Consider the following 13,600-nt stretch of genomic DNA (forward strand, 5'->3'; position numbering starts at 1 on the left):
TCTTTCTACTTCCAGGCCCCTGTTCCCTCTTACTTCATACACTCTGGGGGCCATTTCTGCCTTTCCTTCTACTTCCGGGCCCCTGTACCCTCTTCATACACTCTGGGGGCTGTGCTTCCTCTGGGGGGTGGGAGCTCTGGGGGCTGTTTCTGCCTCTCTTTCTACTTCTGGGCCCCTGTCCCCTCTTACTTCATACACTCTGGGGGCTGTGCTTCCTCTGGGGGGTGTGAGCTTAAGATGCTGTTTCTGCTTTTCTTCCTACTTCCTAAAGTTACATATCTAAAATCTTGTCCCGATTTCTATTCTTGCGCTCGACGCCACAACAAAGTTTTCAGACCAGTCACTAGGGCACGACCACAGATGCTTTATTTCTGCCCTTCGTGGCCCCAGCCCTCCCGCTTGGGACCGCCCGGGGCTGAGCGCCCAGCGCGAGGTGTACGTCACAGATCCATGCGGATTAGGTTTGGCACATTCACACACACAAAGTCATTCTGTACAGGACTGGAGGCCGCCCACTGTCTGTACGCAGAGATCCAAGTCATCAGAACTTTCTTGCGTAGCAGACACTTTCTGCTCCTATTTTTAAACACTAATAACGGCACGAAATCCAGAGGGACCTAACGGGGGGTGAGAGAGTGGGGGGTGGGGGGCTACCTACTAAAGTGCTTTGACAATGAGCATTTTTAAAACTGCATTCCGACGCCGTACGTAAACCACAGCAAACCGGGCTCGGGGAGCCTGTGCACATGCAATTCCAAGGGACACTCCGCATTCGCAGACACAGACACAGAGTTACACGGCAGGATTTTACCAAGTTCAGCAGGCCCCGGGGCCGGGTCGACGGCAGCGGAACCGGGGCCGGCCCGGAGCGGGGCCGGGGCCCTTTGAGGAACCGGGGCGGGCCGGGCCGTCAAACGGCTGACAAGAAGGGGGAGAAGAAGAAGTTGAAGGCGAACTTGAGGGCGTCGTGCACAGCGCTCCTCCAGTCGCGCTCGATCTTCACGTGGCGGCCAGCGGGCACGAGCTGCGCGGCACAGTTGAGGCAGCGGATGGCCTTCAGCTCGAAGACGGGCCACTTGCTGCCCAGGCGGCCCTCGAGCACGGTGCTGAACTCGAGGAGGCTGCCCTGCCGCAGGCTCAGCAGCACGCCCTTGAACTCGCTGCTGGCCCTCAGCACAATGTCCTTGGTGATGTCGTCCTCCTCGGGTGTGCGCTCGCCGCCGCCATAGGGCATGCCCACGGTGATTTCGAACTTGTACCTGTCGAACCTCTTGATGTGGCACTCGTGCTTGGCCAGCTGCTTGAGGCGGCAGAGCTCCTCTTCGGGGCCGCCGGCACCCCCGGGCGCACAGGCGGGGTAGGGCTCGCCGTACAGGCACCGGAGCCAGTCCCCAAGGAAGAAGGGCAGCATGTTGATGGCGGCCTCAGCGCTGTTGTCGATGTCGGTGACACGCACGTACTTGAAGCGGCCAGTCCAGGTGACCCTGTGGCCCTCCAGGTGGCTGCAGAGGATCTGCGTGCGTGCCATGTTGGTCTCCTTCCAGGCACGCGGCCCGCACAGGAAGCCGTACTGCGGCCAGGTCAGCGTGGAGTTGTAGACCTTCATGCCCTCGGAGCGGTAGACGTAGAACCAGCAGAAGAGCACCACGGCCGAGATCCAGACCAGGATGAGCTTGACCACGGAGCTGCGGCTCAGCGAGCGCAGCATCTCCAGCACGGAGAGGTTGGCGCGCGTCCACCAGCGCAGCAGCAGCGGCACGGCGCACAGCGCCAGCGTCACCAGGATCTTGGTGAGCTCCAGGGAGACGAACCAGCGTGAGAAGTGGACCACGGCCATGAGCGCCAGGCCCGCGCCCAGCACGGGCAGGGCGAAGAGGAAGAGGAAGTAACCGACGGAGGCGCGCAGCAGGCCCAGGCCCGAGGCCTCGAACAGGATGACCACTGACAGCTCGCACCACATGAAGCACACCAGGTAGGGCACCAGGTAACAGTAGGTGCCCTTGAAGCCCCTCAGTTGCGCCATGCGGAAGAAGAGGTAGAAGAGGTAGAGGAAGAGGGCACAGGGCACGCCGATATTGAGCACCACCAGCTGGCCCACGGGCACGGTCGCGAAGGTGCGGCCCAGCAGGCCCAGCCAGGGCCAGTCGAGGGGCAGGGCACGCAGCACGGAGAGCGCACCGGCCGCCACCTCCACGGCCAGCGCGCGCCGCGTGTAGGGCTCGGCCGAGGCACTGAGGCTCATGTAGCTGGCGGCCGTGAAGAAAACAGAGACCACGGCCAGCTCCGAGCAGGGGATCCACTCCTTGCTGGCCAGCGGGAAGGAGAAGATGACGAAGAAGACAGAGAGCAGGAAGTGCGCGTAGGGCTCCAGGTGGTTCCAGCCGAAGTTGACCTCGGCCTGCTCCACGTCCAGGTCGGGCTCGAAGCGCAGCAGCAGGTCGGTGAGGGCGCGGAAGTTCTCCCAGGCCTTGCTGTCCTGGAAGACCTTGAGCGTGCAGATCACCATGGAGACAAAGGACAGGTAGAAGACCACCAGGGGGATGAGGAAGGCAAAAAAGTCCAGCGTCAGGTTGCTGATGATGAAGAAGAAGACCAGGGCGTTGATGTGGTGGGTGGGCACGATGGTGGAGAGCCAGTGCATGCCAGCCTTGGAGGCCAGCTCGATCAGGTACTCCTTGATCTCCATGATGGCGTGCAGCGGGTACTTCACCACCTGCCGGGGGAGACGGGGACGTTAGGGGCTGGGCAGGGTCCGGACGAAAGGAAGGAGGCACCCCGGTCCCAGGGCAGAGCGGCCCAGAGGGAACTGGCCAGAAGGAGGAGGGGCCCAGGGGGGACCGGCCAGAGGGGACAGAGCAGCCTAGGGGGTACCTGCCAGAGCAGGGCCGAGGCCCGGCTCCCAGTTAAGCTTGGACTCCCGCAGTGCCTTTCCTCAGTCACCCCCATGGCTCCCCTGGGCCTCCCAGCTCTGGGCAGCTTCAGCGAGCCCACCTTCCTAGGGCCCTCATGCTTTATTCCTCCCAGCCCTGGGGAGTGTCTCAAGCTGGGAGCCCCCCCGCAGGCTGTTAGCTCGCTCCGGAAGAGAGAACATCGGGCTGATCTGCATTTGAATCCTGCTTGCCTGTGACGGCCCCACTGAGCCTCAGCTTTCTGTCTGTAGAGGGGGGATGCCACCCACGGCACTTCCCTTGAAGGGCCATCGTGTGTCAGAGCGCTCTGCCAACGGTCAGGTTCTCTCTCCTGGTCCCTTATGACCGTTACTCTCAGGGGAATGCTGCCATTTTCCAAACGTCACCAGGGAGGCCCCCCACCCATTCCCCCTCTTCCAGGGACCGGAGCTGCGTTCTCACTGACCCTCAGGCGCAAGGGGAGGTCTTCCGGGCTCTTCCCCGCGAGCTCGTCATCATCGTCATCCTGCAGACACAGGTTGCTGGGAATGATGCCCTTGGCGTACTTCTTGGTGATCTCCACAAAGTCGTCCAGAGCCACATAGTTCTTAGCTGGGGGGAGAGAAGACAAGGGCTGCTAAAGGGCAGACCAGGGCAGGTGCCGTGGTACAAGGGGACGCCCCCAACTGGGGGGGCTCTGTAGCCAGAGCTGGGGGGGATGCCCACAGCTCGGGGGGGGGGAGGGGAAAGCTCTGTGGCCAGATGCTGTGTGGCCAGCACTGGGTCGGGAGGGGGGGAACGACACCTGCAGCTGGGGGGGGCTCTGTGGCCAGCGCTGGGGGGGGGGGAACGCCCATGGCTCAGGGGAGAGGGCTCTGTTGCCAGGTGCTGTGTGGCCAGCACTGGGCAGTGCCGGGCGTGTCTGTCCCAGCCCTGTGCTAATGCTCTGCCATGGGCTCCCTCTCTCTCCAGGAAGTTTCCTCCTGCTTAGGTACATTTTATCATCAGGGATGATGACAGCAGACAGTCCCTGATCCTGCTTCTCTGGGGCTCTGGCTGGAGACGCCACATTCTGCCCCCCCCCCGCCCCGGCACACGACTGGGGAACCTCAGAAACAGAACACCAGCCCGGCACCCCGACTCCAAGCATGACATCCCACGGCCGGGGAGGCAGAAGATCTCATGTCTGCTCCGGCCGCATGGGGCTCTCTTGTGACCTGCTCACCCCAGTCTGGAACACTGGCCTTAGCTCTTGACCCCTGTCCATCTGGGGAGGTGACGGCACCCGAGGCTCCCAGAATGAGGGGGGCTGCGCAGATGCTGGAAGGACTGTCATACAAGAGGGGGGCTCATTTAGCCCACTTATCCCCAGAGAGACAAGGACACGGGGTAGAAATCAGGAAAGAGAACAAGTCCCTGAGCCAGTCAGGCGCCCTGGAAGGGGAGCTTTGGGCAGGTACTGATTGGACAAGGGGGTCCCGGGGACCGCCTTGTGCGGCTTTGTTCTCAAGGAGGACCAATGACACCGTGAGGGCGACGTCTTGACCTCCTTGTGACCTGGATCTGTGAGGCAGGCCACGATGGAGCGGGCCGCCTGGACTTGTTTCTAACATCCGCTAGCAGCGTGCCCTTGGGTAATTAAGTTCATCTGCCTGGCCCTCCATTACGTCAGCCACCTCAGGAGGAAAAGCCCTTGCTCCCTCTTAAGGTGCCATGAGGGACGGTCGACTGCCACTTTTGTGGAAAACCCACAGTCTCCTCAGATTGTGCTTTTTTTTTTTTTGAGACCAGGGGCTGTCATGAAGACGACTTTTCTTTTAAAATGACTTAAAGGCGACTTCGCTTCCGACGGGCTGTGGCTTCTGGGAATCCATCAAGAACAAGCCCTGGCTCCAGAGGCAGAAGCCCCGAGTCTGGGCCAGGAAAGGACGGAGAACCTGCAAGGTCCGGAAAGGGGCCCAGATAACACACAAGCTGGCTCCCTCCAAAGAGGAACACAAAGCCCCCCTCATCCCTGGAAGTGATTAGACTGGACCAGAAGAAATGGCCTTTCTTCCAGGAAGACAAAGGCGCAGGAAGGACGAGGGGGGCGGGGGGAGAGAAGTCTGTGCTCACATTCACTGCTGACCAACCGCTCCAGCATTCTCCTCTGCTTCTGGATCGATTTGGGAATGGGGCCGGGCTGCTTTCCGCCATCTGTATGACAGCACGAGCGGATCAGAAGTCAGTCACCCGCCCAGGGAACAAACATGGGTGAGAGAAGCCCAGGAACACCCCTCCACGTCCCCATCGCCGCTCACCCATAGTCCCCCTGCTTCGGCTTCCCTGACTGCCCACTGTGATTTCCTGAGAGGGTCAGAGTTAACCCCAGAGCTTTGTTGCTCTCCCTGGAGAGGCCCCAGAGCTGGCCAGGATCAGGATTACGGATAACGTTAATAATGCAGATGAGGCCGTTACTGTTAAAGGTGCTCAGCGGGGGAATTCATAAACAAACCATCCCTGAGGCTGGCAGGGAGAAGGCTCTGACAGACCAGTTTAGCTCTATGGTTCCCTCCCCCCCAGGTCTTCCAGTCAGAAATCCAAATTAGGGCAAACCCCCGAGACTCTCCCTCCCCCCATGGGGGTTTCCAGCAGTCTCACTTTGCCACACCTTGTAAGAAATCCAAGTCACGGCCCCTGAGGAGAAATTTTCTCTTTAAAACCCACTTCTGGGCCAGCCCGTGGCCGCTGCCTTCCTCTGGGTCAGTCTGCCACAGCACCCTGCCCCATGGGGCCTGTCTCCTTACCACGTGGCATGGGGGGGGTTATCTCCCCTACTTCTACTCTGCTTCCCAATCCCACTTCTCATCCTTATACTAATTCTCAGGGTGCTAAGTCCCTTGCAGGATTGAGCCTGCCAGCTAAATAACAAATAAATGCCCCAACCTCCTGCTCAGTTCCTTTCTCCTAGGTAACTGCGAGGTCCACTGAGGAACTTGTCTTTCTTATGTTCTCCCACCCTTTTGTATTTATCATCCCCAGGGTCTATACCCTTCATTTTGTCTATAATCTCTTCCCTGAACAAATCTACCTTTTGGCCATTCACATAGCTGAACCCTAACTTTGGTGCCCCCCCTCATCTGGTATCTGTGACCCACACACTTATCAGATGCTCAAAACCCTTGGTTTTCCTGACAAAAAGTAAGACAGATGAATCACAGTCTTTTTTCTTGCTCCTCATCTAAAGCAAGGGGGTCACAGCTAGGAACTACTGGTCACTGAAAATAGGGAGGTAAAGTGCCCATTCCCACTTCTCTATGCTTAAGGGTAGGACTGGGGGGCCCCAGAATTTCAGAGGGAACTAGTGTAGTATCTAAGATTTTAAAAGTCTGCTTCTGTATTATTATTATTATATATAATATAATATATTATTATTCTGTATTATTCCTGCCAGTCTGTGACATCTGCCATGTCTCTGCAATGCAAACTAACCTGCATTTTTCCTAAATTCAGCTCCAGAGATTCATTCATTGTCCAAGACTGTCCTGATTACACTGCCGCCCTGCTTAAGGTCTTTGCGCTTGTGGTTATGTCCAGCCTCTTCATGCATGCTGGGCTCCACTCCCCCTATCCCGGAGTCTGCCTCATTTTCTCTCCAGATGGGGACCTCCTGTGGACCCCGAACATGAAGAAGGATGTGGCCCTTTCAGCTCCTTCTTAGCAGATACTTCCCCATCTGCCCTCGCCCTCTCCCGAGGCTGGCTGGGGGAAATCTGGGAACCTTTGAATTTTAAGATCTTTCCCCATGCCTCAAAACGAATAGGCCATGGCATAAGAGAACCCTTAACTCAATTGAGGAAAATGGGACAAAATCGCATTCAACAAATAACTTGTTCCATTGCTGAAAAACTGGTTCTTCTTGGATAAACCGAGTCAAAGTAGTATGGCACAAATGGGTGTCTCAGTGGCAAACTGTTTTAATACAACATAAAGGATATTAAAATATTTTGCAACTGACAGACATCCATCTGTGCCACAGATCAATACTTTTTTCCTTTCAGATGAATTCTGAATAAAGATCTAGTTCCCAGTTAGATTAAGTATTTTAAATTGATTTTCAATCGTTAGGCTTAAATTCATTTACAACTGTGGACTGGGGATCTTAGTGTGAATTCAGCTAATTTATCAGTTTGTCACTTTAGCTTTGATTGGGTATTTCTCTCCTTACATTGAAAACTGATCCCTCTTCCTGGATTTTCAGGGAATAATCACATAGAAGAAACAGCACAGCTGGCCAAGTGCTCTAGATCCTGTGGACAGTCTCGTGCCCTGTGCTGACATTGAACGGAAGGTTATCTGATTTAAATGAGGGGTTCTACTAAAACAGCAAATGCAGAATGGTAATGCAGTTGAAATTGCAGAACTTATTATAGCAGAGTTCCCCTCAGAATGTCACCATTTCTGATGCTTTAATACTGACTGTCTAAAATCCGTTACCAATTCATCCCTAAGCAATCCCAGTGACCATTCAATGCTGTGGGATTTTAGTGGCTGAATGAAAAAATTTTAAGTCCTAAGTCTCTAAGACAAGTTCTTGCCATCTGGCCAGAAAGATAGTGCTCTCTGTTAGGTAAGATGCATTTTACTTGTAAAACGTACACTTTATCTATATGATTTGCTAACCACCCTTTTTAGTATGAAGCAGCCATGGTTCCAGCAGAAAAGAGAGACCTTTAGAGCCCTTGTCCCCAAAATTTATGACCCCCGAAAAGATAGAAAAGGAGGTAACAATGGGTCACAGCCCAGGGTCTACTGCTTAGCCAAGGATCACAGAGCAATTAAAACCTTTTTTTCTCCTTATTTGTCTCCTGTAAAAAACCTCCACCCCAATTTATCTTCCTTGTCTCTCTTACCTTTTTATAGACTATTAGAATTGCTAGCTAAATGCGAAATTTTAGAATGGCTGATTTGCTAGGACTCTTTCTGAGTCTAGTCTGAAATCCATTGGCCTTCTCCTTCCCCCAAAAGTATCCTATCAATTTTAACTCCCACTCCTCCGGAGTAGCTGAGCCCCCAGGAAAGCCCAGTCTCTTTCCTGGGGCACAAGGTTATTACGAATTGGATTTATTTGAAGGATGCTTCAGATTAATCTTGTTTTGTGTAGACCCCAATTTTTCTGGGATGGTGGGAGTCACCTTTCAGGATGGCACAGGGATCCCTCGGGATTTATTCTAGGGATGCTTTCTAAAATGGGGACAAGCCATGTATACTTATTGTGTATCTAATTTATATTTTAATATATTTAACATCTACTGGTCATCCTGCCATCTGGGGGAGGGGATGGGGGGTAAGAGGTGAAAAATTGGAACAAGAGGTTTGGCAACTGTTAATGCTGTAAAGTTACCCATACATATAACTTATAAATAAAAGGCTATTAAATAAAAAAAAAAGAGATCATAAAAAATAAAAAAATAAAATAATAAAAAACAAAAATAAAAAAAATAAAATGGGGACAAGCTTTAGCCCTATTCTTGCAAATTGTTTTTAACTACCTCTATTCCTGACTTAAAGGAAAAAGCCTGGCTGTGGACACAGTTAATTAAAGTTGTAGAACTGCTAAAACAGTTTTATTTAATTTTTTTTTTTAGCAGATTCTGGGGTTTTTGAGATTAAACATTAAAATTTTTGGTACTAATTGACTTGCTTCTTCCCTAAGTCAAAAAGGAAACACATTTGCTATGAAACAGTAAATACAAATGGATAAGTAATGGTCATTTTTAGAAATATAGAACTTAGATTTGGCTTGTAAATGCAAAAGTGAAAAATGTTGAAAACTAGCTAAAACTGGTAATTACTGTGTATGGAGAAGTGGGGAAGAAGTAAAAAAAATCTTATCGAGATTGACCTTGCATTTTAGAGCTATTTCCTTCCCTTCTTTCCAGAATGTGGGAATAACCTAAAACCATCTCTTTAGATAGCAAGATAAGTTGTTAATCTCTTAGGATTCCAATTGCATAATCACCACTGACTGGTCAGGGCTAAAATCCTGAAGTACACTACTAAAAGTCTCAGTTTGTATTTGATCTGATGTTGAGCTTTGGTAACTGAACTGGGTTTGGGGAAAGTGGAAAAAATCTCAGAGAATCATTTTTCCTAGCAAGGTCATCAGCCCTAGGAACTAAGCTTGGCTTGGAATAGGAAATTCTCATATGAGAAAATCCAGGTGACTATTTGGCTCTCATTTCCAAAAATTCTAAAGGATTTTTGGTTGTAATCTGAAATTTAGTGTCGGAACCGATATTGTAGTTTTACTTTAGATCAGTCGGCATAATTGTAATCTAGGGCATAGCCCACCCTTCGCTCACTGGCCTGAGCCCTTCACCCACTTCATCGATTACTGGGGGAGACAGAAAGAATCCCACTCCTGCTCAGCCCATCTTTGGTGCCCAACCTGATCAAACTTGTTTAACTTGAAACATTTCCTCAGTCCATCGTGTGGACCTTAGCACTAGCCTTCCACCGAGGCATCTGCTTAGGAAAAAGGGTCCTTCAACACTTTGCAAATCCCTCTTCAGCTTCTGCTTCCAAGGTGCTAATAACTGAATTCTTGTTTTATTCTTCAAGTCTGCGGTTATTCTAAGAGCAAAATCTTTTCTATGATGCTACAGAGCACTGAGGAGAGATGCTATATTGAGGTTCTGCTACCGAGTAACCCAAGGACTTTCTAAGAGAGTTTGTGAGATTTCTGGTTAATTCAAATTCTCTGAAAATGGAGATTTCAAAACCCATTCTGCAAATTAACTAATATTCAAGTGTATCATGGTCTCGCTGTTTACTGCCTCCCTACATTTCAGCCCTGAGATGGTCTGAGGTACAATGATTTGTAAGCTTTTTTTTTTTTTTTTTTACATATAAAGCCTCTGATATAGGATTTGGCCACTATAATTATTATTATTTCTCGAGTTTGACTCTAGGTGTGGATGAGAGCCAATAAACCAGAAAACCCACCATCCTGGAGAAATGCCAGAGAGTGGAAGTCTGTTCGTCTGGGCTTTTTGAGCTCTACTTGCGGTCAGAGCCTTCCAACTTGATCCTCAAATAGTTTCTTTGTATTGAAATGATTATCACCTGTATCCAGTCAAACGACTAGGGATGCTTTGTCCCTCCCTGCTTTTTTCTCTTACAGCAAATCTCTCTGTTCAGAGCAAGTGATCAGCTTAAAAGCCACAAGCAAAATGCAAGGATAAAAACTTCTGTTTTCTATCCAAAAACGTGTGGTCATAGGTGAATGACTGTTTTCCATCATTGGGTAGATGACTACTTGGCCTGGTTGTCTACCTGTTACTAGGGATATCTTATTTGAAATGTATTTGCACAAGGTCTCTAAAGCTACTGATGCGACTGTGAGACTCTGATGCTATTCTCAAACAGCATAATTATGTATTAAGGCCCCTTTTCTCTAACTGCTTTGAGTTCTTGGTTTTAAGGCCCTTCCCAGTTTGTGCCAGAGAGCCCCTGCTCCGGAATTCTAGTTCTAAGGTCCCTCCCAATTCAGTTTTTTGTCTGGGAACGCTGGGATCCAAGGTCCCTGGGTCTCTGCCGCCCGAGGACATTCGTTATGGTTCTAACTGCATGTCAGAAAGCGCTTTCCCGCAGGCATCTGCTTCTCTGAACAATCAGCTGGCAATGCCAGCTCTATTTTACCAGGAGCAAGTAGCTGTCGAAAGCTGACCTCTCCAGCTCGAGCTGGGACTAGGAGCTGGGACTTTCGCCGCTCCTGGTCCCCATTTACCTTGTTCGTTGACTTGGCCCACGTTTTCTAGAAGCTCCGACACGGCCACCTGCTTTTTCTTCTTGGGGTTGAGTTTCCAGTACATGACCAAGGCCGCTTTGCGCACGGCGCGCTCCAGATCAGTCTCCGAGGACAGTTTTTTCACTTCCTGCTCATTCTCTGAAGTGATGCCTCAAAAAAGACAAGGAAGAACATGAGCCACCGTTGTCCCACGTTGCCGGGAAGGCATCAGAGGAGAGCTGACAATTTATTACTGCGTCAATTTAGTTTCAAAGTCCTGGCCTAGATGACAAACGGCTCTGAGCAGAGACAAGCCCGTCCCCCCTCCCTCCAATGTGCCCCTCCTGCCGCCAACCAAGTAAGAGATCATCCCGTTTGCATTAAGTGGGGGGCGTATAGCCCCTGGCTGGGGTTTCTCCTCTGAAACAGTTTCTGCCCGGGCCCTCTGGGACCCACACTCACCCCTTCGGTCAGCGAGGCACCGGCGCAGCAGCTTCACAGCCTCTCGCCGGCCCTGCTTTGCGGCGAGGATCAGCCAGTCCACTGCACTGCAGTTGTTCAGCTCTTCATCTGCTTCGTCTGCCAATTTCAGGTAGTGCTTCCCCACCTAGACACCCAACAGAATATGATGCACGGCCCCTGAATCAACACACTGTCCCCCTTCCCACTCCACACTTTCCAATTTTCTTTCTCTTCCTTCCTGTCTCTAGTCCCCACTTAATCTCCTTTGATCGCCCGGATTCCCTTCTCCCACTCAATGTCCCCAGGTCCTCCCACGCTTTCTTCTTGAAACATCCCGTGTCTCGGTATCGAGTGAGAATGCAGGAAGGGTAGTGTCCGTCTCCTGGGACCACAGAGTTGCACAAAGTCAGAAGAGACTCTCAGAGAGTGAAAGGGACTTTGGACACCGGCCCGATCGAATCTCTGCCCGTTTGGGAGGCGCAGGTGATAGAACGCTGGAGTCGGGAACACTCGTCTTGTAAGTTCAAACCTGCCTTCCAACACTTAATGGCTATGGGCTCCCAGAGGGGTCATCTAACCCTTTTTAGCTCACTTTCTTTCTCTGTAAAATGAGCCGGAGAAGAAAAAGGGAAATGGCTCCAGTATCTTTGCCAACTTCAAATGGGGAGTCAGATGTGACTGAAAAGTGACCGAGCAACAATAAAAAATTACAGAAAAAGGCAAGGCCCAGAGGCAGAGCATTGTAGAAGTCTCACTTCTTTAAAACTGGCTCATTGTTAAACTGAAAGTTCCTGGGAACTTGGCCTGTGGCTCCACAAGACACATGTTAAGGGCCAGTACCACTAACTGGTGAGCACAGATGCTTCTCTACACCAATTATAAAGGAACTTTCTGAGGGCAAGCTCACATTCTGAACATGGAGACGTGTTCCTCTTTTGGGGCTTAAGCGGAACATCACAGCCTAAAAGAAAATCCTTGGAGAACTCCACACCTCGGAGCAAGATGCCAGTTTTAAAATGAAGACAACATAAAAACAGAGCAACACAAACACACCACAGCAAATGCAGAGACAGAATCAATCAGGATCAGAACGAAGGTTGGCAGGAGCCTGGAGACGATTTTGTGTAAGTCCTTCATCTTTCAGATGAGGAAACCAAATGGCCGGTGATCTGTTGTGTGTCAGAGGCAGAATTCTAACCCGAGTCCTCCCGCCTAGAGGGCCAGCTCGCTAACCCCCAGGCCAGGCTACTACAGAAACACGAGCTGCTGTGGCTGTGACATAAGCACAGAAACCGAGTCAAAGCCCCCACGGGCTGCGTGCTCCCACCTTCGGGCTGCTAAGTGTGATGGGACTTCACAACCTCTCCCCGATGAGTCAATCGAATTTCTCAGAATAAATGGAAACTTTGGCCCTTGAATTCCCTCTTCGGAGGCTCCTAGCCCAAGTCCCTCTCTGTGCTTCCCCCTTACGGCCCATCTGCTTGGGCCTATGGCAATGATGAGGGAAAGCCAGAAGTGGGGAGCTGGCTCTAGCTCCACTCTTTTACAAGCAGGTTCACTACTTGTTTTTTAACGTGATAAATCCCGCCATCTGCTTTCACAGAGTCCAGCTTGTTAGCCTACTCACAATGTGCTTCGTGGGCTTTTAATAAAGGTTTGGCAGTATTCTCACTGTGTCTCCCAGCACCGGGCCACTCACTAATCAGGTGCCAATTTTAAATCCATTTGCATTGGCTCTGAAGGGAAGGTAGTGGGCTCAGTGGTCAGCGTCCTATTCTTATCTCATTATTCTGCAGCTAAGCCTGGGCTAGGGAACCCACTGGTCCAAACACAAGAACAGGAAGGAGCAGGCCAGAACTTCAGGCTAGGCTTTCCCATTTGGTACTAAGACACTTCATTCTATAAATAATATATGCACATAAAACCAACAGCCTGGAAAATGGAGAAGAATTGAGACCAGCAGAAATTGTTTAATTGAATCAAGAATTCTGAAGGCCCCACTCCTCCCCTTAAATTTGATCTAGCTGGTTTTCCCATTGCTACCATACTCTTTCCTCCACCAGCAAACTCAGGGCAATGACCGAGCTGTGCTCCAGCCGGGAAAGGGGAGAGCCACCAGGAGCCACGACGCTGAGGCTATGTCCCGGGATGAATGCTGCGACTGGCCAAGCTCCCAGGCTGCCAACGTCCGGGCTTGCTCCACTGGGCCAAGAGCAGCTTGTAGTAACAACTGCGCTCACGCCTCCCCTTTGGGAACCCCGAGTTCATCTTTGAGCATGGCCTGTCCCTTCTCCTCCCAGCAAAGTATCACCACATGGCTTTTTCTCCATTAGTCACATAATGGCATTTTCTGCCCTCCTGACTCCAGGTGACAGTCACGACCTCCTCAGGCTAATAGCAGAGCGTGGCCAGCACCAGTCTCACAAAGCAAAGGGGGCAACGTCTCCATACTCTCGAGGGAAAGGGGCTATGCTTGGAA

The 13,600-nt window shown here is 51.3% G+C and overlaps 1 protein-coding gene across 1 annotated transcript in view; it reads right to left on the reverse strand.

Moving 5' to 3' along the window:
• Positions 1–344: 344 nt before the first annotated feature.
• Positions 345–13,600, reverse strand: part of WFS1 (wolframin ER transmembrane glycoprotein) — a 40,163-nt gene continuing 26,907 nt past the window's right edge. The window contains exons 4-8 of the mRNA XM_031943961.1: positions 11,122–11,266; positions 10,660–10,830; positions 5,004–5,084; positions 3,355–3,500; positions 345–2,713 (exon numbers count right to left, since the gene is read on the reverse strand). Of these exons, the coding sequence (XP_031799821.1) occupies positions 911–2,713; positions 3,355–3,500; positions 5,004–5,084; positions 10,660–10,830; positions 11,122–11,266 (2,346 nt within the window). The 3' untranslated portion in view covers positions 345–910. The remainder of the gene's footprint in view (positions 2,714–3,354; positions 3,501–5,003; positions 5,085–10,659; positions 10,831–11,121; positions 11,267–13,600) is intronic.

Source organism: Sarcophilus harrisii, chromosome 6 (genome assembly GCF_902635505.1).
Source record: "Sarcophilus harrisii chromosome 6, mSarHar1.11, whole genome shotgun sequence".
NCBI classification, from domain to species: domain Eukaryota; kingdom Metazoa; phylum Chordata; class Mammalia; order Dasyuromorphia; family Dasyuridae; genus Sarcophilus; species Sarcophilus harrisii.